The following is a 24,868-nucleotide window of genomic DNA, read 5'->3' on the forward strand; positions in this document are numbered from 1 at the left end:
GGAAAGATGGAAAGAAGGAGCGAAGAGTCAGTTCAGTCTAAGAATCTTTCATGGTTTAAATAAGAGAATCAAACCTGTGGAACAGTGAACCTAATTTAAAGCTGTCATGGAAGTCCTTATAGTTTTAATTATATTATTTTTTTGGGCTTAACAAAAATATTTCCCAACCAAGGCCTTTAGTTTTATTTCTAGAAGAAGCTATACTGAGAGTATTTATCAACTTCCTGACTATTCTAGAATTATATTGATATGTCTATTATAAGTTCCATGAGATGAGAGATACCAGGAAAGTTAATGTTCAATACCAAGTTTTGATCTAAAGAATATCTTGAGAGCACAGTGATGATATTTGAGTTTAAAATATCAAATAAATGTGAAAAATCAAACAACTTAAAATTAGGTTTACTGTATGACTCAATACAAGAAGGACAACAAGGGAATAAAATGACTTTTGCAAAATAGCAGAGGCAGAATGGCCAGTTTTCAGATTCCAGCAGTACAGAGTTTGGAAACTGTCCACTGGCTGTCTTACATTGTACTGATGTACTTCAGTATTAAGTGTTTGACTTGGCCTTCCAGCTTTAGGCATTTTATAAGCAAAGTGCCTAGTCTCTGCCACCACTTCCTGAAAGGAGGTCTGATTTCTGGGGGATCAGAGTGTGACTGTTTGGAGCTACATGTGATCACAAATCTTATGTGAGAAACATCACAAAGCTCCTCAGAGCAGCAAAGACATAGAGGAGGGAAGTCTGCTCTGTGTTTCATATGCAGTCCCCAACCACCTAAACTTTCAACACCTTGGTTGGTATTTGATCTAATATTTCCATAAGTCTCTGGGAATGCAAACCATTAGGTTTTCAGGTTGTTCACCCAAGGCCTAAATAATTTCTTGCAGTATTAGAGAAGATGTCTTTGGTGTCAGAGAGAGTGCTCTCAACACCCTTGAAATCAAAGCACTTGCTTATCTTTCTGGATTAGTATTTGGGTGATACACCAGTTGTTCTAGCTAAGGGAGTTTTGCTAGTTCAGGTGTTAATAATCTGAGGTGTTTGCAGACATATCAAACTAGAAAACTGAAAGTCATGCTCAGCCACATGTCCATGCTATTCTGGCAAACTAGGACAGTATAGTTAATATAACCAGTCAAGTAAGCACTCCAGTGCCTCTTGGTTGTTTCAAGAACAATGTAGCTTTACCTTTAAGAATAATCAGGATGAAATAATTTTGCAATACAATGCATTTTCATCTGTTCTGTTTCCTTTTCGGTTTGATGATTTCTTTCACGTCCTCTGAAAAAGCACACAGTGTTCTTGACTCATCTGTTTTGGAGGGAATGCAGACAAGCACCCTATCCCATGCTACAGGGAACAGCTGACTAGTGACTAGGAATGTAAATTGATAATTTTGCTTATTACAGCCATACAGGTATTACAAGCTTTGCAAGATTACATGGCAGACAAGATGTTTTCAAAACTGCAGCCTAATATTTCTGCAGATGCAGATGCTATGCTGTTCTATATGCAGTATAGCTTAAGACCATTATCTTAAGGGTTTGGGTTCTTGTTTTATTTGAGGTAAAGATTCCATAACCATTTTTATAGGATAATAATACAGCTGAAAATCTAGTGTTTGGGCAAGCTTGCTTTTTGACTTTCTCCTTTTCAATGTAATGCAAACATAAAATCTTTTACTTGAGCTGGATAGAAAAATATCCCTACTTTTCTCCGTCTAGCCAAACTAAAAATTGACTTCCTGTTAAAGCCAGAGCAGCTGAGCTTAATTTATCATGAATGTTAATGAAAAACACTTCAGAAAGTCTTGTGTCTTTCTGTTGCATCCAGATTTCATCATTTGTTCCTACAGTTGTGAGTGCTGGAGATATCTGTATGTTCATTGAACTAGGAAACAGGAGGTGAAGAACAAGCAACATGTGCCCAAGCTCAGCTAGTCAGGGCAGTTTGACTGAGGAACTGTGCATATCTCTTATGCACAGGAAACATCTTGAATAGGAAAGTCTCACCAAAAACGTATCAGATCATACTGTAGAAGTGACAGCTGTGATGCTGTCAGATGTAAGAGTCTTGATTAAGGGGTTCAGAGAGAACAAACCTTTCCTCAAAGAGTGTTTGAGAAAATCCTAATCTGTTTACAGCTATTTTTTTAGGAGGAAAAGTCTTTCAACTTGCAAATAATGTGCTAGAAACAGATTTGTTCCTCTCTCTCTTTTTTTGGTTTTGGGAGTTTTTGTTGTTCTTGTTGCTGGTTTTTGAGTTTTTTAATATATTTTAGGTGGAGATAGTTAACAAAGCTGTGTGGTTCCTGGACAGGCAATGAAAAAAAATAATTGCCATAGAATTTGTAATCCAACTAGACACTTGTTAGTTACATAATTTTACCTAGCCTTTGTTAATGTATATATTTATAAGTATATGCTATGTATACCTATTTCTGCATTTGTCTTTACTTCAGCTTCTGTCCACTAACATAAGTGCTGAAATAATAAAAGAGACACCGTTGTCTGGTACTTCTGACCTTATCAGGCAGAGCGTGTCCTGGGAATCAACTAAAAGATTTGTTTGTTTTATTTTCAATTATTAAAACACTGAAAGTCCTATGAAGACTGAACTGAATTACTGATTCCTTTGTTCGCTACCCCTCTAGTGCTCAGATTCACTCAGGGGCAGATAAAAAGTATTTTTGTGGAGTAAAACATAAAGGATAAAATTTTATCTACAATTATATTTTACACTGTCAGAATATGAGACATAGGAGATTTGTAACAGGGAAAACTGTTTTTATTGTAATAATGGATTTTCAGCTGTATGAACTTTTCTGCTTCAGCTACATCTTAGGCAAATCACCATTCATGAATTACAACATAAATTGCACCAAATTGGTTTTTCTCTTTAATTTAATTGATGGCAATAATTTTAAGACACTGCACATTCCTAAACACAAATGAGACATAATTTGTTTTTGTATAAAGCTGGTCTGAATATGAAGACATGTTCTTATTGATTCTGACTTTTCACCCATCTTTAATTGAATGTATAAGGGCAATTAATAATGTTTAACATAAAATTTTTTCTTTGTGAGGTGGTAAAGGCTTAAAACTGAGTATTTCCAGAGCTAGCTCAACCAATTGCAGATGAAATAGGTATTAAATACTTTCAGCCAGTAATTTTCATTCGATTTCCTGAACCATAGTATCTCTTCCCCTGTCAAATGCAGTAAGGATTATAAATGGAAATTCAGTACTCATTTACATCTGCTTTTTACAGGTATTTCTAGTGAGGAAGATCAAAGGATCTGATACAGGTCAGCTTTATGCTATGAAGGTACTTAAGAAGGCAACTCTGAAAGGTAAGGCTGGGACAGTGGCTGCAGTCTCTGTTTCTGTGCTACTCAGTAATTTATTTTTCTTGCCATTTTATTCACTGCTGCTGCCTTATGGTATATAAGTGCAAAAATACTTCTCTACCATCCTCCAAAATTCTGCCTTACCATAGTGAATGTTCTAAAAAAAACCATAAACCAAAATATGTTGTCTATACAGTGTGGGAACAGGAATACAGAGGTTTGAAGTTTCTCAGCTGCATGCTTTCTTCATTTTCTTGGTGTCATTTATAGGACTTCCATTGGGTATACATTAATTTGTATTGCAGTGTCAATATCTTTTTGCTGCTTCAGTAAATAAGGATATTGCTGAAGTAAAATGTGGCTCCTACCGGGCAGAATGGCCTTCCCAGATGGTGCTTCTCACTATGTGCCTGAAAATGCTTGGGAGCATGTTTTCGAGTGCAAGGAGTGATTCTGAGGTTGTTGAGATCATGCTGCTTCCTAGCTCATGGCCAGTAAGTGCATGGGCTGTAGGAAGCTAAGGCCAAATGTCTGATGTTTAAAGCTGGTCATACTCTTTTGTGGACACTGGCTGCTATAGCCTCAATCAGATGAAAAAGAAATTGCTAGTAAAGCCCTGGACTGAAAAGAAAACAGAGTAAGTTTGGTGTCAGCTGAAGTCCTCACTGTTTGTTCCTCCATAGTTAGAGAGATCCAGTTGTCTTCTTGTTTCCCTGCCCTAGCACTACTCGATTTTTTTTCCCTTCAAAAACCTGACACTTTTTGCAGATAAGGTGTAGAGCATTCTTTTTGCCCAGAGCAGTTATTTTGCTTTCTCTTGGACAGTGTGGGTTTGTGCAATGCAGTGTAGCGCCTAAATTTCTATCCTAATGTGAAAATTAATCATTTTGAGATAGTTATGATCACTTAAAAATCCAAATTTGCTCATTTTGGGAAGCCAAAAGAATGAAGCTACTGGTAGTTGCAAGGCAGAGTTACAGCAGGTGGTGGCAGGCAGAGCCAGCACCTCTTCTGAACACTAGTCAAAGCGGGGAACAGGCACAGCAAGCATTTACACAATCCTTTCCCCTAAGCAAGCCTTTTCAAAGAAACAGTAGTTTGAAGCAATGCTGGTGTGCTGATCTTTTTGTTTGGAATGTAGATGAAAATGTTTGTTCTGGCAGAACAGCATAGTGTAAATAAACACTTAAATAGTACTGGGCGTAAGACATAAAAAGTAACTGGTCAGACCTGTGTACACAGTGTGTATAATAGGGAGATTCTCTGACTTCTCCACCAAGAGCAGGACCATGAAGTGCCCAAACTTAGCTCAACTCTCAGAGCCTTCCCCACTGGGAAAAGTAATTTCCTGACGGGCACAGGGTCTGAGCAAGGTCTGTGTGACCCCTCAGACCTCAGGATGTACCAGAGATTTATTTCTGTTTCGACAACTCAGTACTTTTCACCTAAGGTGAAAACTGGGTATTCCCTTTTTTTTTTGGTATAGCTCTGAGTTGTGTTGAGCAGGAAGAGCTTTGGAGAGGGGGAAGGTTTCTTCTGCATCCCTAAGCACTTTATTGTTTCTTAATATTTGTAGTGTTAGATTCCGCTGGAACAGAAAAGATCTGTATTATGAGAGAATTTTAGGATACTCATAATTTAGATGGTGATTTTAAGCTACCCAAAGTGTTCCACCAAATTTCTATTCTATCAAGAACAAGCACCTCTGTGTTTGCAGTCCCTTGGTTCATTATAGCACAGGAACACTGCTCCTCTCCTGCCCAGACTGTTACATCAGCCTATTCATTTTCTTCTCAAGTGTGAGTCACAAGATCCAAAAGCTGAGGCTACTTTGTGATTTTACTGCATTGCATTTTGCTGCCATTCAGACTACTTACCCCTCTGACTTCTGGCCCTGGATTTCCCATTAATATCAGGATAACTAGCACATCAGTAGAAACTAATTTATCCACAGTAGTTTCTACAACTGAGTTAAGCTTGAGAGCTATTTAACTTGAAGTACAAAAATTAAGGCAGAACCCCATTGGCACAGGGCAAGTGAGACGAGCAAGTGAGAATTGCTGTCAGTGAGCTTCCATATAGCTTTTGGCACAGTGATAATACTTCTGACAGCTTAATTTCATCATTTAAGTGAGAGTGCTGAATTGTCACTGACTACCTACACTCAAAAAGGATGGAAGTCACTCCAATGTGAAGTACTTATTACCATGTCAAGCTATGGGAGCAAAGCTACAAGTACTTGTTAGCACTGTGTTCAGTATTTGCTGACAAAAGGCATGTTACAAGAGAAGTTTCTATATGATTTTGCTTCCTAACCTGTACTCTACACGGTACAGCATGGGGCAGGAAAGTCAAAGCTCTTGGTGCCAGTGTGATGGCCAGACAGCACTAAATGTTACAGTAGTTATTTTCTGTAGTGAAACAAATTGCCAAAACATGTAAAATGGAGAAATGAGGAGAGGAGAGGAGAGCAGAGCAGAGGAGAAAAAGGTATCAAAACTGTTTTCTTTTCTGTATTAATCTGAAGAATTAAAACCTGGGTAAATAAGAATGTTAGGAAGTTAAATGCCTTCAGGAGTGATGGTTTAAAACTAGGTTTGTACCTTGCTCTGAGGAACAACTATAGTGGGTCCTGTCAAAGGCTTTCCTATGCCAGAAGTCTGACTGGCTGTGGCTGGCTGGTAATGTTTAGGAAGAAGCAAAAGTACAAAATGGAGCTTCCTCCACTGAATCTGCTGCCTCCTGCCTCTTTCCAGGATAGTTGCCCCTTGTTTGCATGATCCCAACTTCACCAACAGTAAAAGTTAGTGTAAGAAGGGTACAACAAGCAGCAGCAGTCTTTAAGCATTTACAGCTCAAAAGAGTTGTTTGATGCAAAGGAGACTTTGTAGATCAATCGACTGTGATTTGAGCTTGAAAAAGATCTGCTAATCAGCGGAACCACTCCTGCTGTGAAGGGAAAATTAGGCTTCAAAATATTCTGGTTTACATCGTAAAAGTCTGCAGAGGCACATGCTGTACACACAAATATTTGTGAAAATGAAATTAATCTTAACCTCATAAAAACTTATAACACTTCTAACAGCATGGATCCTTGAAAGTGAGAAAGGCACTGCTCCTCTCTGTTGTAAATGAGAGCATCACACAAGTTTCTTTCCTTCCTGCCTCATTTCCTTTTGCAGGAGCTTGTGGGTGTCTGGTTTTATAGCAGAAACCTTCCTCAAGAAACCAGATAAGTGTTTCAATCTAACTATTAATTTTAGGAAAACCTCGTTCAAAATGTTTGAGAATGTTGTGTCTGTTAGATGCCAGCTATCAAATACATCAGATGTAAGGCTGCATATATGTATAACTCTAACTTACCTGCCTTTCAAATGCCATATATTAAATTACAGTACCCTAATAGCTACCTTTGCAAATATAAACACTTTTTGAGGGGATCTCAGTACTCAAGGATATTTAGGCACTTAAATACCTTCCAAGAGTGAGACTTTTACTTTTCAGAATGTCATTAGCTAATACTCTTAAATACCACCTTAAAATGTTGCTTTCATGTCTTCATTACACTCTGCTTTTTCTTCTCCTTGAAAATCAGATTTTTAGATAAAAATTTGAAAGAAAATAAAGTTGATCTATATGTTTAAAAGCTTACAGGGGTGTATCAGTGAGTCTTGACTACCCATCCTAAATCCATATATCCACAGTGACACTGCAGAACCAGAAATAACACAGGGACTGTTTATTCTGTGTATGTGTGTGCCTTGTATTCAGCAGCAAAGCTGTCACAGAGGGACAGAGCAGACTAATTGTTTGATTCACTCACTAGTTCTCTTGAGGTGTCTCAGGCTCCATCGGCTTTACTGAATGTGCTTCAGGATTCCATGATCAAGAGTTGTTTAGATCAGTTACAGTATAAGCCTCATTAAACACCTGTGAAATATGCCCATAAATCCCCAACAGGTTGCTTTGCTTTGCTGGAATGCGGGGGCTAGTTCTGGAGCCTGAAAATCAGAAACCTATTCTTCCAGGAGACATGCAATCTAAGAGAAAGTAGCATGAAGCCATAATTCACTGACATAATGCTTATGAACTTTATAAATATTACAGTGATGATCGAGCTAAGGTTATGTGATGGGTCATGAGGAAGTAGTTTGCATCTGCCCACCTGGTTAGTAACGGGCTGTGTAAACCTTGGCACTGGAAGCTATTTGACCCTGAGAATGGAGATAGTCTTGCCTGTTTCTGCTTATGGAGTTTAGAAATTATAATCTGTTTTGTCAAAACCTCTGAAGTGCTTTGCAGTTTATGATCCCCTCAGTTTAAGCCACTAGGCTTAGGGGTTTACAGTTGTGCTGAGAGCGTGTGATGGCTATAGGTGCAGTAAGCCATGAGAGCAGCTTTAGTGTCTCACAGAGAGCTTATGGTTTTCTCAGGAATGTTGGATCAATGATATCAATAATACACTAAATTGAATAACTAACTTAGATGTCATCAGCTGAAGTGTGATTTCCACCTAAACCATTGATAAAGTTGTATTAGTGTCTTCCCTGACTGAACACCAACTGAAGTGGCTTCTTCAGTTTTCCTCCGTATGTGACTCAGTTTCACTGTAACAATTGTGTTTAGAGCTCAAATACTGAACTCTAGGGGTTTCCTTCAGGTTTAAAGGGAATGAAAATCAAATGAAATGGCAAACTGAGGACAATTTAACCTTATAAACCAGGACTCAGAAAGAGTCTTCACATCAGATAAACCTATCTCCTTTGTGCCAAGGTGTCCAAGGTGTCTTGTTCTATTTTGTCAATCCTTGTGTTTGATGAGAGGCCCTGTTGCTCACCCGGGTTCACTGTTCACGTTTTGGTATATTATCTTCTCTTAAAGTGTGCAATATTTTTATATCTTTCTGGGTCTTTTATTACCATCTTTTAAACAATTCACCAGAGAAGACCTGTCCACAGGACAGTCCAGACCCCCACAGCAGAGGTTCCCTTGTCCTGCTATTTGGAGGAGAGGCTGTTTGCTCTGTATCCTTGGGAACTGCTGCCTATGTATGGCTTTTTTAGTCTGAGAATTGTAACACTCCAAATGTCAGGGCTCAAAAAAACCCCTCCACATTGCTGGACCTGGAAGTGCCCTGTTGTTCCTTATGGAGCTTTTCCTAAGTGTCAAAGAAAATTCAGCTTTCTCTTCATGAAGATTTTGGCTGCTGAGTTCTGTTTAGGGTCATATTGTTAAAATTGTTGCTCAGGTTGCTCCTATTGTCCTAAGCAGGACAGAATGATTAAGTTTTCACCTAAGTAGTGGTAAAAAATTGAAATCAACCTCCCTGTCATCCAACCAGACCGATTCACATAGAAGCGCACACTTCTGTACCTGTCATATATGCTGTAGGTAAATGGAGCAATATTGCCCAGTCCTTTTCTGTCTACACATTTGTTCCAGTGCAACTCTGCTATTACAGTAATATCAAAATATACCTCACTGCATAGTTGTATGTTCATTTGGAAAGTGCCTTCAGCAGCTTAGTATGTTGCTGCCTGAAATAGCTTTGGTTTGTTCTCCCTGAACAGAGCACAAGACAGGACTCACAGGCAAACCTCAGCTTTCTCCATGAGCAGTTCAGTAACGGAAACTGTGATGGGAGTGCCAGCAATTAATGGCATTGGTGCTTGGCTTTGACTGAACTTTAGAAGCAAGTCTTCCAGTCATCTCCCTTTCCTGTGCCTTGGTTTGCTGGGCACAGCAGTTTTAAAGCACACAAAGGTCTCTCCTGATGATACTAACCTAGGAGCACAAGCAGTGCTCTCCAGCATCTTGTGGGTGTTCAGGTTTTGGGATTGAAGAGTGACATCAAGTGTGGGCCAACCTCAGGTCCCAGCACCCACTGTTACTTTCCATAGACTGGAACCACACTGCTTGCTAGTGCAGTCATAGGTTTATGCCAAAGTTTCAGACTTTGCTATGAGGACAATGAGTGCACCTGTGTTTGTGTTTTTCACTAGGTGTAGCACAGAGCTGTCTTAAATTCTTTTGCTTAGTTAAAGTGCCCACACCCTTAGCTTCTAATCCTTGAGCAGTTCTATGGGCCCTGTTAGCAGCAGCTGAAAGTGTTGCATTATTCAAAGTTTTCATATGATGATTTCCTAGGGAGCACAAAGACAGAGGAAGAAAGCACTGAAAAGTCTGCTGATGTCTTTGGCAGAAAAGCTATGTTCTTCACCTGTGATCAAATTATTCAACTTTGTTCTAAATGTTTGTTGAGTCACTCTTCTGTCAGTGAAATACAGAAAGAGTGACTTGTTTAACTTGTCAAAAGAAAAAGCAGCAGCTCATGCATTTGAATTTGCCCCCTGGCTATTCCAGCCAGTAAAGGAATGGTGACTCTTTTTTTTCCAGGAATGAGTAGTTCATTATGCTCATGTCCTTTTTGATAGTGAAAAGCATTTTTTCAAATCACCTTATGATTTTCAGTCAATTTGCCATCTACCTCTTTTAAAAATTTCAATTGATCCTACTGTGCTTGACAAAGGGAATAAGCAGCAACGGAGACACTCAATACTGCAGCTCCTGTAGGTACCATCATTAAAAAGCTTTCACACCCAAATTCATTCTTCAAACTCTCCATAGTAGACTTGATCAAGGACTTTCACTACTACTTGCTTTCCCTTGGATTATTCTTTTTGTCATATTCATTGCACTGTGTATCTAATGACAGATATTTGCAGTTATTCCCCAATGGGTTGTTGTTTTATGGAAAGACTACATTCATTTTTATTTTTTTTTTGGTCAAGCAGCAGATTGCTGTTAATTGCTTTTGACGTAGATTCAGGAATGGAGAGACTACATGGACTGTTGTCTGGAAGCCATGAGTGAAATGTTTATCCTGTTTGAAAATGTGGTGGAATTCCATTTTATCTGTAGAAACCCCCTTTTATCAGGAAAGGTGCAATGGCCTTTGACAGCCCTCCCACCCCTCATTAACAGTAGCTGGAAAGCAGAGAGAGGAGAGAAGAGCACAGCTTAGTTTGGAACAGATCTGTGAAGACTGGCGTGAAGCTTCAGATAAACGAATGAGTCCAGAGTGAGACACTCACTGCTGGCCATGTGCAGTGCTCTGTCTGAGCCAAGTACCTGGGAGTGAGGCCTGGCTGATCCCTGGGACAATCACAGAGGCTCAGTGGTTCTGCTTTGGAAGCCTAACTCATGTCCTTGCCTGGGTCTGTGCCAGCTAAAGCCACTGGTGTGGTACTCTCAGAGGGCACCCTGTGCCTTGCACTGCTATTAAAGCATCAACTGGAAGGCACCTGAATAAGTCCCACAGCCTACCTCTGACCTAGGGTAGCACAGCTATGGTTTTGTGTCATTTCTCACAGATGTTTGCCTAACTCGTTCTTAGTCTGTATCGATCCCTACTGTTACAAAATGCTTCCTAGCATCTGTCTGGTATCTTCCTTGCCACAGCTAAAGCCGTCAATTCACATCCTCTCTATTGAGAACAGTTTCCTCTCTGCAATTTTCTTCCACATCTTGAAGATTGTTATCATGTTTAGCTTCCGTCTTTTGTAGGCTGAGGATCTTTTATCTTCCTTTCCTTCCTCAGGGTTCATTTTTTTCTAGATGTTCAGGTTAGAAGATCTAGTTATACGCTAGGCAAGTTCACGGTGACTGTTAAACAAAATGTGATCTGTTCTGGCTTGCCCCACATCTCAGGTCCTCTGTGAGTGCTTTGTTATGGCAGAGTAGTAGTAGTACCCCTGGTCTACTATGCAGATTATTGAAAATTCTGGGGGGTTAATTGAACTAATAGAAATGCCCTGCTGCAAAGACAGCAGAGTTGGTCATGTTGTTGAGATATTGAATGTTTGTTCCTTTGGAGAGTCCCATTCAGAGAAAATTTCTAGGAAAAGCCAGCCATTGGATAGATGGATTTGTAATACGGCTCTTCTTTCCACTCCTGCTCAAGACAACATCATTTCTGGAGGGTGGTTTCAGTTCCTCATGGTTGCCTGAAGCTGTCAACCTCCATTCCCCTTCTCTCATGTGTTTAGTTTCAGAATTAAGCACAACATCAGTGGGCAGGACGTACCCAGGCCAGTCAGGCTTTACCAGTGACAGCAGAGCACTGGACGTTGTTTTATCTTGCCAGCTGCCTTTTCCATTCTACCTTTCTGGCTTGTGCCCTGTAGGCCAAATAGAATTCTTCATGTGAAGGTCTACTTTTCTGGTCTTCTTTTGGCTTAGTCTTGGGGCTTGACATTTTTTGTGTCTTGTTTATCTTGCACTGTATTAAAGGAGCTTTGTAAGCTTTGTATTTGCATGAAATGCTTCTAATTTTAAGAAAGCCACTGCCGACAGAGAGGAGCTGTTGCTGGCAACCCATCAAGTCAGCTGTGCAGCATGTGAATGAACCTCTGGAAGTCTTTTAATCCTGCCTGACGTCTTCTGCTTGCTGTTGGTACCACAAGGCTGCATGGATTACAGGAAGAGAAAAATTGCTCTTTTGACAAATACAAGCTCAGATGCTTTTAGTCTTCATCTCCTTTGAATTTATGTCATGTAGTCTGTTTTTTCATGGCAGGCTGCATTTAGCATAGGAGCTTGTAGCTCAGTTTAGGAATTACACGACTTTGGCTATGCTCACATCTCTGCTGTCAGCCTGCTGCATGGACATAAACCAGTTATTCTTACTGCTGCTCCTTTTCTCAGTCTCCATATCAGTAACATTAACCTAATTATGCCAGCCTCCGCTTCACAGTGCTCGATGTCCTTAGGAAGAGTAATAGTCAGACATTAATGAAGATGTTATTAACACCCCTCCCCACTTAAGTGCAGTCTGCCACGTTATGGAATTTAATGGCTAAAGAATCCAAATGAAGAAATTGTTGGGAAATGTCTCTTCTGTATAATGCATTGACTATTTAAAATGATCAGAGCTATGAATCAACTATGCTTTTGAATAAATTTATAGCTGTAGTGGAAAGCTAAACTGAAAATGCAATAGCTAAATATCAATGGGATTTTGAACCTCCCTGTTGGACTTTGCAAGTCTTTGGCTGTGGTACAAATCCATTATCTATATGAAAAGCATTTGTTTGGTCTGTTCACAGAATAAGTTGAACCAGTTGGAACATCCAGCATAATTGCCATTTAACCAAGTTCAGCTGCCTGCAACTGCAGTGCATTTATATTTGGTTAGAAACCAAATTTGTAAGCATCCTCTGGGAGTTGCATCCAACTGCTTTTACTGGTTCCCATAACACAGCAGAAAGATTTTATTTCCTTTCAAGCATGAGGACAAATTAACAGAGAGGTGAACACTGCCCCTTGATGCCATTTTGAGTGACAGCTGAGGAGAGGCAGTCAGTCACCCTGGTGACAGTTTGCCTCACAGCATTGCAGTTGGATTGCTTGTAAACCTTCACCAAACAGCTGGCCAGGCGTTTTGTTCTCAGCTGCTGCTGGAGGTATGCTAGCACTTATCTGGCTCTCTGTAAAAGTAAGACAGCACAATACGGGAGACTACCATCTGGGATTTGTTTCAACAGAAACCAAGTTATTCTTTGTGTTTTTACACTTTTCATGTGGGTCACACATGTCAGTTATGGCTTCCTTGTGGCTGTGGCATTTGCTCCAAGTTGGAGGTTTCAATGATGTTCAAAGAGAGACCAGCAATCAGTGTCAACAACAGCCTCCTTTCTATTTTCTCTACAGCATTTTCTATCTGCATGTGACAGTAACTGACACACTCAAGAGGTTTCCATGGCACAGTAATTTAACTGACATTTTCTCAGCAGCAGTAGATTATTTTTGTAAATTTGGGAAAAGCCTGAGTTGTTCAGATAATTTTGCTGTGTCCCTGGTCATCTTTCAGACTTCGTTTGTGCTATGACATAGCTGCCATTTAGTGGCAATTGTTGTCATCAACACTGTTAACTCAGAGCTGACTTTCCCATTGAGAGGGAGGTTCAAGTTTATAGGATTGTACAGCTATATAGGTTTTGTCAATGATGATCATTTAAATTTTGGTTTAATTATGGATGTAATAAGCTCTTAAACGTAAAGTATAAATGGCATACAGCTAGGTACTATCTTGATGTTCTATATTAGCATAAGAAAATATCTTCAAATATGCATTTAGAAGGACTGTTTTGTATTTTTGATTTTACACGGTGTTCCCTGCATTCGGGTCACCTTTACCACCGACTTCTGTCTCCTAGATAACTTTTCTCGTAAAGGGAAAGGGATGGGCCCCCAGGTTGTGCCTACCCTCTCTTGTTTTGTTGAGGAGAACAGCCAGCAGCTTTGCTCAGCAGCTCCTGTGAGCCCCCAGGAGCACACTTTTATGCAGAAGACAGTTTCTTAAGCAGCAGATTTTGACCCTTGTAGCAACGAAGCCAAGATGCTCTTCCTAGACCATCCCACTAAATGCACAGACTTCATTTAGCTGGCTTTCCAGCCTGCTGAAGTCTGGACATCCTCATTTTCCTGAAGCCCCTCAGGTGTCCCCAAGGTTCCCAAGGGCAGCTTTCTGGGGCAGAGGAAAGCTGCCATACCCTGAGCTGTGCATCAGGGGTAGCTTGGCTGCCCCTAGGTGGGCCTGGGAATGTGATGTCGTGTGTGGAGCCAATGGAGAGGCATTAGGAAGGGCAAAATCTCAGTGGAAGGCCAGGAAGAGAGAGCGCCATGGATCAAGGGCAGCAATTGGTCCAGGTGTCATTTCAAGGGAAAGGCCAAGCTTACTGGTGAGAGAGAGATTGGGCCAGAGACAGTCTCCTCTGCAACTTCAGGAAGCAGGTGATAGCTGTGTACCAGTTTCTCCACAGCATGCCTCCTCCTCCCACCTTTTTCTGTTTGGGACCCAAAAGGGGACTGTGAGGGAATTGAGGTGCTCAGTTCCAGCTCCAGCCCCAACAGAGCAGGTGGCTTCCCTTGGTAGAGAAGGAAAGTGGCAGGAGTGAGGCTGTTTGGCCCTGCTGGTGGTGCAGTAGTGGGAAGGATTTGAAGCATGGCTATAGGTGAGACTGATGGAGCAAAAATGAGGTGTTTATAAGGCAAAGGACTTGACCTCACTGATTTGTCCACATCAGAGGACTCCTTCACTAGAAATATGCAGAAACCCTGCCATGCTATTATGGAGACTTGTGTTTAATTTGATACAGAGAATTTGTCGTGTGAGAGAGAATGTTTGAGAGAACATTTTCACAAGCAGAACAAAACAAGCAACTTCCAAAGCAAAGTTTTTGAGGAAGCCTGAAGGTTTGCACTCTGTGTGATGAGTATGTGCTGAGCTGTCACTGGAAGGACAGGGCTGGTGGTCACTCGGCTGGGTGGCCCTGGAGGAGCTGCATTACACCCCTGCATGACCCACAGCTATCACCTGCAGGGTAACAGCCATAGTGATCAAAGACTCTTGATAGGGCTACTTGAGACCTAAGAATTAAAAGCACTGGGTGGAAGCCAAACCGCTCGTGGTTATTCTTCACAGAGTTTTCAGGTTCTTTCCCAATATGAATTTTTAGTTTCTCATATGTTTTTTTCACTTTGCTGTACTGTTCTAACATAATGTTGCAGACATTAATCCTGGTGCAAACACACTGTTTCAGACAGCCTCACAAGCACTTGTGCGTAATAGTGAAAATCTAGATTTTTTTTTCAAAGCATGCATTATTGAGGTGGAGTCATTGCAGTGAAGTAGCACATACTGAAAGATACAGTCTCATTTCCCTGCAGTCAGGGCAGGCTGTTTTCTTACTAAATGATTATTTAACTTGCTCTGTTCAGTTTTGTTTTAAAATGTGTCAAGTGATGAAGTTCCAATCCCAACCCTCTGCTCTGCTCTGTAGGTGTTCAGGCAGTTACGGTTTGCCCAACATAGCCTACATTTCCTGGTTTCTGTTTCACTCATCTCCTCCTATTTATATTCCTTTCTTTCCTTTTATTTTGATAAATAAGTCTTCTCTGTCCTCCATGTTTATATCCTTTAAATATTTATCTGCTCTCCTCCTGTCTCCCTTTAGTCATTGCTTAGAACAGTTTATGTTTAGTTTTTGGCAGTTACTCAATAACATAGGAAAAAAAGATTTCCTCTTCAGTTAGGTATTCTTTTAGAGTTCAAGCAGCTACATATATTTTCAGAACTGTATACAAGGACTGAGATGTAGATGGTGAGATCCTACTAATGTCAACAGTGGTTTTACTACTGACTCTTTTAGGGCCATGATTTCACCCAGAGACTCTCAGAACTTAATCATATCTTCCACAGGACTCCCTATACGGTAGTGAAGTCTAGGCTGAAAAACAATTCACAATTGTTTGAGCACTGTGGTTCTCTTCTCAAAGGAGAAAACACTAGATCAGTCTTTTCTTTCCCTTGTTTGTGTGACCAAGGCTCTCTGGTTGCAAAGCTTCAGTCAGTGTGTCAATAACAACACAAGACCAGGCTTTTTCTTATGCTCTAATTTAGGAAATGGCCTTTCCTTGACTTCACACCCTACTTGTAGATGGGGCTGGAGGCTTCTTCAGTGACAGACAGTCGTCTTGCAGATGCTCATTCCGTTCCATGAGGCAAACACATCAACAGAGCTATATTAAGCATGTCTGCATAGTATGTCAGGACTCGGGCAAAGCAGAGGTTCAGTTTGCCTGAATCTTGACATTAAACACTATAATTTTACTGAACAATTGAAATTCTAAATTCCTGTCTTACTTTGTGTGCAGGTAGCTTGGAGGGTTGGGTCACTGATAACCTGATAAACCCTGTCCTGCATGGTTTACAAGTAGAAGCTTTCTCAGGGCTTCATATCTCCTAGATGAACTGTGCCCTTGGTGTTGAATGATAAGCCACTATCCTGGCTTTTTCAGCAATGCCTTAAATAGTTACTTGTTTCAGAAACCAAAATATTTGGAATTCAGTAACCAAAATGCTTGTCCAAAAATTTTTTGTTAGAGCAAATCAGATTGGATTGGCTCTGTGTTTACCATATCCAAGCAGCCCAATGGAAGGAGTATTTAGAGTGAGAAGTTGGCATAGTGCAGTTGTGGCCAGGGCAGCTTGGGGAGAATGTTAACATTTGCCTCCTCCCACATGACCAAATCCATCCAAACCCTCCTGAGAAATGCATCTCTCACTATCCAGCCACTGCCTCACATTATCTATATCTGAACTAAGCTGGCAAACTACTCTCCAATTAGGACAATTGCAAAAACATCATTGCTTAGTTCTGTATGTTCACCTCACACCTGGAAGACACAGGGATTCTGTTTTAAGACTTCCTGGTGGGCCTGGTGAACACATTTTTCCTGAAGGACCAGATAAATCCTCTTTTTTATTATTCTATCTTCTGAATTTATGTTACAACTGATAAAGAAAAGGTTGATTTTCTGATAGAGTGTCTATCCACTGTTGAGGACTGTTGAGGGAAATTTTGCTTGAAAAAATATTAGTGGTCACCATTTCAGCAGAATGCTCTGGTTTGATTGTGTACATTTGTCAAAAAAATATTTTATAATGATAAGTTGTAATTAATGTTTAAGAAAGAGTAGATTAAAGTAAAATAAAACCCTTAACAAAAGAGTACTTCAATGCACCCAAAACAATTTTTCTTCATTTGATTTGGGCAAAACTTGCTGAATTTAGGATTTTTGTTCCAATTTAGGAAAAAAGCCACAGCAAAATGTTCTTTAAAAATATCCAAAATTACAAGTTTTAAGCAGCTCTACAGAAGACATTTACTAGGATTACTTCAGCCCATGAGCAAAACTGCCCTGGTGGCAAAGACAGCATCCCAGTACATACATTCTACACAGAGGGGAAATACCACATTTCCACTCCTTCCAGGAATTCTCACTTATTATTTTATCAAAGATTATTAGTCTCATCCATAAGCTTCCCAACTGGACCAGGCATAAGGTTCCATACCATGCCATTAAATAAAATAGTAGGGACTCATATGACAGAACAGAAGGGATTTGGGTGGGCTGTAAATCACTCTCACACAGGGGCACTTTGCCCTGAGTCAGTGTCCCAGGGAACTCCCTGGGGGAGCTCCAGCACCACCCTCACCCCCTTCTACCTCTGCCAGGCTTTGCAAGTGAGTTGGTAGTTGCTCAAGGATCCTGAAGGAGAGGAAAATGCCGCTCTCAGTACCACTGGCTTATAGACCTGGAGAGACTGAAGAAAGAGAACAAATTTTTTTCCTGTGGAAGGCTAACATAAGAGGGAATATCTTCGCATTTCACCCCTGGGGCAGTGGTTACTCCTAATACTTTTCAACCATAAAAGCTGTGGGGTTTTGCATTTGATGATATGCAGCAGAACACATTTGTGGTAAATACCAAAGCACAGACAGTTTTCACACTTCCAGAGTAAAGTGATCCACAAACTTTATTCAGCCCTGCCTGTAAACCCCACAAAACAGGGGTGCTTTAAGAGCAGCAGTGGTTGATCAAACCATGCTGGGCTTCAAGCTTAAAAGGCAAGCAGTGAAATTTGTTACCCTAAGAGACCCACCAGTTCCTGGGTGGTTGGATCATCTCCATCTCAAGCAGGACAAGAGAAAACCAATTTATTCATTGCTTCTGTTGACCTAGCAACATCTCAATAGCAGCAAACACAAGGTGAACACTCGCATAATACTGGAATGCCCCATGGGTAGGAAATATGAGGCTTGGTGTTGCCTCTTCTTTCCAGCTGCATGTGAATTAGCCAGAGCTACAGCAGGGCAGTAAATGCAAGGGAAATAGTCTGACAGGAGATATGAGAGAAGTTTGATGGAGAAAATTCATCCCTCTTTAGATCGTACTTAGGAGTAGGACTGAGGACTATATGCACCTATTCATCTTTTTATTTGTTGGATTCTTGTAGGTTGGAACTAAATTTTAAATATCTATTTTGTGAGGGGAAAAAAGGCCAACTGTCTCATATATGTTTGAAGCAACTTTTCTTTATTGCAAAACTATATGAAGCCAGTTTCTCCCTTCAGGTCATAATTTCCAGAGCTACTGATGAATGGTGTTTACTGGGACCTCTGAATTCTAAGGCCAGTCTCTTATTCATTCATCATTTTCAAATTATGCATGTTCCTAGAGCATAAATAATCATTGCCTGTCAGTGAGAGTTAGTACTGAAATTGTTATTGCCTGCAATAGTAATAATAATAATAGTTATAAATCTGTTCGACTGAAGCAAATACAGTAAAAAATAGGAGCATGTTAACAGTCGAATTCAAGAAACAAATACTTCGTTGATGATTTCACAGGATATCACATCCACCAAGGTAAATACATTTAAATAAGTCATATGCTTTACATAAAAAATGTACAGGTGCAGGTATGCAGAGGTGTTGAAGGCTTTCAGTTTTGCACAAGTCATGAACAGATGCATTTCCAGCTGTAGGTTTCAGCTTTTTAGAGGAAGTTCCCTGCTAGCAGATGGCAGCTTTCTCTTCTCTTCATCAGGCTGTTTATTGAGTTTATTTTAATGATGTTTGTTAGAACTGATTTATGCAGTTGTGAGGGATGTAATTCTGACTTTGCTGGTGTTGTACATCACCATAGAATTTGGCTTATTGGACATATTTGCCCGTCTGCAGCTCACGGACCTTGACAGGGAATGGTTTCACCTGGGAGCTATGTGTAAGCATATCTGTGTATATTTAGTTGGTCCAGTTCTGCTTAAAAATACACAAAAATTGAAATTTCACCTCTGCATAAGGACGTGAGGTTTATTTGATCATCTGACTGGTCTGTCAGTCAGTACTTCTCTAATGATGGGGTTGAACCCACCAGCCAATTTCATCAAAAAGTCTAAAACACACTGAATCTCTTGCAGCATCTGTGGGTTTTTTGGTCGAGGAGACAGATCCAAGTTGGTGTCCCAGTGTGGAAACAGCAGGAGGTTACAGCTGCCAGAGGCTCCATGGGGCAGGAAGGAGGCAACTGAGCAGCACCCCTGGCTCACCAGGTTGCTCCTTGCTGGGAGGAGGGTATCAGGAAAACATGGGGAGAGGTCAGGTTACTGCTCCAAGGATTTGTTTTCAGCAGAGTTAGTATGTCCTAGAACCCATGTTTGCTCCTGACAACTCCAATATAATGTTTTTTAATCTGTTTTTTAAGCATCAGACTTCATCAATCTGGTCTTTAATTCTCCTTGTTGGAAAATTGAGCAGAGGTACTTCAGAAGGGTATTGTAAGATTTAAGTAACTCTTCCAGACATTTAGAGAGAATAATGAATAGGTGATAAAGAGTATAAATGGAACTTCAATATTTAAGTTTAGAATTGGTTTAGAGATGTCTGTCATTTCAAATCTCAACATTGAAGCATCCAGGCTACTTTAAAATGCAAACAAACAAAAAGAAAGCCTTTGATTTCTTTGAAGTGTTGTTTCATGTACAAGGGGGAAAAAAAGAAGGAGGAGGAGATGAAATGACCTCCTCTAGACCCCGGACTCCTAAAACCAAGTCTACATTCTTACTGATTTTTCAGAGTGCCCTTCTACAAAGCAATGTGTCATGCTCTGTAGATCTGTGGGAAAGGTGGTACACTTTGCTGCAGCAGCAGTAGGGCTGAGTGGTAAAGCTCTGGTTTTAATGGCTCTTTCCCCATCTCTAAAAGGTTCCCTATTTTGGGCCACAGAGGATCTTTCTTCCAGAAAAGTAACCTTCATAAAATTATGTGCATTTCAAAAGAAAAGCACATAAAGTCCCTATGCGACAATATGGGTATACTTAGACATCTGGGTGTCAATAGGACACTTTGCTGTTTTCCTTTGTGTTGTAATAATGCTCCGCTAATTAGGGTACAGCATGAAAAGCTGCTCTTTAGAGGATTTGAGTTTAGTACTGTGTAGATCAAAAACACAATATTACAAATAGTATTTCCAAGCAGAACCATTGAAGGCCGATCATGATTATTTTTTGAAAGCCTGTATTTCTCCATATCTCAGGTAATTAGTCACTAGGCAAGTACTTTGTCTTCTGGTCATAGACAGTGTGGATTTGAAATTAGAATTTAGCTCTCGGCTTTTGACTGCAACAGCCAGTATTTAAAACAGATGAAAATAATGGAAATGTAATTGAAAAGGATGTGGAACATAGTTTTATGTATATATTCCATTTTCTTTATCTTTTGTGTCTTCCAGTACTATGTAAAGAATTTGAAATTGAGTTGCACATTCCTGAGCCTGAGTCATATTTTGATTAAGTTCCACTTGAGGCACAGTGATGAGTTTTAGGGAAGTGGGGAGGGTAATGGATGACATTTAAAGCCATTGTTCTGTGCCCTGATGTATTTCTCCTGCTACTGATATCTTTTGATGGTGATTTAATTAACTTAACTTAGTTTGTAGCTGCCCCTGTTCTTGCTTTATTAATTAATTGGTGCTGTGCTCCTGGTTAAGCAGTGACACTTCTTATCAAAAGGCCATTTTTAAAAGGTAGGGATGGGCAAATAATTTATAATCAATAATGTTTTTTGCCAAACACTGCTGAGCAAATTGTAAAAGCTTTGACCTTATTTATATATTTCCTGTGTGTATCTTCCTTTAAATTAAGCTTTCAAATGACAATTTCAGTCTGGTGACACGAAGATTTTCTCCAAAGCTGGTAGAGAGAGACTGACCCACTTAGAGAGGCAACCAAATCAGCAGATCCTGCCCTGAGCCACCTCCAGAGGACCCTGGCGAGGGGCCAGGCTCCTGTACCTCAGCGCGGCAAGCAGATATTCACTCTGGGACTGGAATTATAAAAGGATCTATGCATCTAACACCAACTTAGGAAAAATTGCTGTTGAAAAGTGTTAGAACTCTCTTCAGCTTCAGATGCTTCACAGCTCCCAAAATCTATCTCAATCCACTTTTTTAAAAAACAGTGTTTAGGCTAGAAGTCATTTAATGATTTCTATACATGTATAGGTGCATCCAAGTACTTTGTTTGCATTTGCGAGGCAGTATTAGTAAGTAAGAGACATTTGCAGACCATGAACATGCAAACAGCTGCAGTCATGAGGAAAGCAGAATTGTGCTGGAGCTCAGCGAATGTGTACAGAAAATCACCTGTGATTTCACCTGTGAGATTCTGGCTTCCTGAGCTGTTGACCAACAGAGGCAAGAGCAACACCCAAGTTCAACACCTATGGAAGAAGTTGGAATATATCGCATACACCTTTGCACTGCCTGTGTGAACAGGCAAAGCTGGACAGCCCTGAGTCACTGACTCCCTGGTCCTCAGAACAGGCAGCATGGAGGCAGATCTGCTGCTTTGCTCTGTTCTGGTCTTTCTGATAGACGCAGTCTTGGCCCCTGTCTCTTACCACTGATGCAGCACCCTGTGGTTCCTCACACAGGAGAACCTGAGACAAAGTCTCACTGCGCTGAGGACTTTGCTGTTTATCAGGTCTGTTTTGCAGCCCAGTGCCCTTAGCCAAGGCAGTCAATTACGATGTCTGTAATACGTGCTTCTTGCTGGATCCTCCTGTATGTAAGACTTTTAAAGAGGAAAGCCATAAGTGGAAAATGGAACTGGTCATGGGAGCACTAATTTAAAGCGTCCGTGCCCTGACGGGATCCATCTGGCCCCAAGGGAAATGTGGTGTGTGACACATGCAAGGCACCAGGGGGGATTTCAGCCCAGGGAGCAGGGCAGACCCTGTCCCACTGCCATCCACCCTCATTAGTAGTCTTGCCAGCAAAAGGTGCCCTGAGCTGGCCCAGGCTGTGCTGAAGAAGCAGTGCCCAGACGGTGGCTACCTGTGCTGCTGCTAAGTCTCCAGCTCCACAAGCCTTATAAAAAGGTTAGAATTAAAAAAGGGAAGTGTAGCTCCATAATGCAGCAGCTACTGAAGCCAATTTTTTTCACATTGGATTTTCTGTCCCAATAGGAGCTATCAAGCAAGTATGCTCAAGTTTTTGATCTTCCTTTTCCTTTCCATTTTCCCTTCCCAAGTTAAATATGCTGGGAGGAAAGCAGTGCAGATGCAGGAGTGGCCACGTGGCACAGGACAAGTGCAATGCAACTTTGACTGTGACTGCCCAAGTGTCTGTGGCTCTCAAAAAGGTACCTCTGCAGGCTGAGGCAAAGTTTGAGAAACTCTTAGCACCACAGGAGCTTGTAGAGAAAGCTTTAAGAAACAAAAGGAGAGTTGGTAGGAGCAGAAAGTATATCTTGCATTGTGTGTATGTACATGCCTGCATATCTACAGAAACTTTCTCCGGTGCAAGTGTTTCTCAAAGAAACAACATCATGGCTAATCTATAGTTTGTAAACAAAAACAATTTCTTTTTTTTTTGGACACTTGAAAATTGAAGCTGAAATATAATCTTCATAAATTAACAACAGTTTACATTTGATACGTGTATTAGCTTGTACAAGACTCTAGGTAAACCTCTCATGCCTTGTAGCATACAATCTATACGCAAAACCCAAAACTGCCCTGCATGGTAAATTTAAAATTGTTTCCCTTGAAGTAGAAAAATCAACTTCTATACCAGGTAAATCTGAAGACAGAGAAAAGACAGCAAAATATTACCCACAAATTTAGAGGTTGCTTCCTGATATTTTTTCTCCTAGTAGAACTATAAATTACTTTGGGTACTGGTGAGAAGGGTAGTGTTATACAATAATGTTTGGAAGTTATTTGACCGAGGAGATCCCAGAAGCAGTACTCTAACTCCACTGAAACCAGTGGCTGAATGGTGGTTAACTTCACAGAGCTGTGACTGCAACTCAGCTATCCAGTCACTAGATATATGACAAGTTGCTTTACCCTTATGTTGAATTAGCTATAAATTTTAATTAGTGTTACAGTGAATAAATTAACGTTTCTTCTATAAACTCACCCTTTACAGCTCCTGTAGGCCATGGTTTCACTAATTACAGTTCTCGTTCTGTTGGCTCAACATCCTGTTGAACTGAGACGATATCACTGTGTGTCTATCAAGGGACGTCCCTACATCATCATTACTCAACAGTTCAGAGATGCATTAAGTCTGTAAGGGAGATGTATGGACAAGACGTTCATTGACAGAAATTTAATTTATATTTCCATATTTAAATATCAACCAAAGTTGATATCATGAGAGCTTCAGAGAGAGAAGCAGTGTTACCTTTTTTTCTTATTCAGAAGATATACAGCTAGTCCATTATTGAACGTACTTTTTTCTCTCCTTGGAAGATGCTCTGGGTATACTTTTCCCTTTTCCCCTTTCCCTTTTGTACTTCATGGTTATTAAAACTAAAACAACCCAAGAAGTAAAAATTCATACCTTAAATAGATCCCTCTCCTTAAGCATTCAGTGTTAAATAATGTAAGCAGTAACATCCTTCTCTTTAAGATTCAGAACTAGACAGACAGAAGTGGACAAGCTCTATTTATTTACATGTATCCTCAGCTGCCTCCATTTCTCTTTCATACATCATTAATACCTGGAAATAGGAACTGTTTTTATTTTGGGGTAGCAGGTGCTTCCTTCATTGTTACAGGCTCCACCAGTCTGGTCTCTTCTGCCCTGAGAACATGAGGGATTATTTCAGGGAGAGCTAATTTGTCCAAGGCTATGCAACCAATCTTCATAGCTTTGTGCTTATTGCTCCAGGCTGGGTTCTCTGGCTCTGTCTGACATATAAAGATAAGTGGCAAACCCCACCTTTAAAACCAAATTCAGTATTGGGAGAAAGGTCAAGAGTTCAACAGTTGAGTGCTATTTCCAATAAGCATTTCAGTCATACAGGTGAATATTCTGATGGTGCACTGTGGTATGTAAGCTGGTGCAAGCAGATAGATACTTCCAGAAAGGCTGCTTCAGAGGGTAAAATCAGTCATGGAATATGGAAGTAATAGAGTAAGAAAAGGACAGCAAAGAAAGCAGACAAATTTGCCTTTCTAGAGAATATGATTCCTGGGTTCTTTAGTCACAGGACTGCATACAAAGCTGAGCTTATATAGCTTCAGCCCTCAGACCATTTAAATCGGGCAGTATTTAATGCTGTAAAGATGGGCAGACAGGCAGGTCACCAAGTCGCGCCAAGCTACAATCCTGATTACAGGTTCCAGTTATCTGTTTTGGCAGCCACTCTGAAGGTGGTGATTAGAGCAGCTTTGGAGGAGATCAGGTTCAGAGTGGTCACAAGGCCATGACTCCAGAGAATGAGATGTCTTCTATGGCAATATCACCTTTTCTTTACTTTTGGCCTGCCTCCTGTGTGCATGTGGGACTGATACAATATCATTGTGGTGATGTGGCACCCTGCAGGTCCATAGGCTGTAACCACCACAGCAGCGAGCAGGGCACAAGGCAAGAGGCTTCAGCAAAGCACCTGGGCACACAGCTGGGCCTTTCCCAGTTCAGAGGTTGATGTGATGGGGAGAGAAGGGCATGCTGCTCTTCTGACAGCATAGTCTCACACCCATGGTGTGCAAATGCAGGCAGGTACTTTGTTAGTCTCCCTAACCAGGCTCGATGGGAAATGTCCCATGGACAGTGTTCAGCAGTGCCCACCCATCCAACAAGCATT

The 24,868-nt window shown here is 40.7% G+C and overlaps 1 protein-coding gene across 1 annotated transcript in view; it reads left to right on the forward strand.

Annotated features, from left to right (window-relative positions):
• LOC103803948 (ribosomal protein S6 kinase alpha-2) overlaps positions 1-24,868 on the forward strand; it is a gene marked incomplete at its 3' end in the record, with an annotated part of 129,498 nt that overhangs the window by 65,621 nt on the left and 39,009 nt on the right. Inside the window, exon 3 of the mRNA XM_009076530.1 lies at positions 3,282-3,363. Coding sequence (XP_009074778.1) covers positions 3,282-3,363 — 82 coding nt within the window. The remainder of the gene's footprint in view (positions 1-3,281; positions 3,364-24,868) is intronic.

This window comes from Acanthisitta chloris, unplaced genomic scaffold (assembly GCF_000695815.1).
Source record: "Acanthisitta chloris isolate BGI_N310 unplaced genomic scaffold, ASM69581v1 scaffold4396, whole genome shotgun sequence".
Taxonomy (NCBI): Eukaryota; Metazoa; Chordata; class Aves; order Passeriformes; family Acanthisittidae; genus Acanthisitta; species Acanthisitta chloris.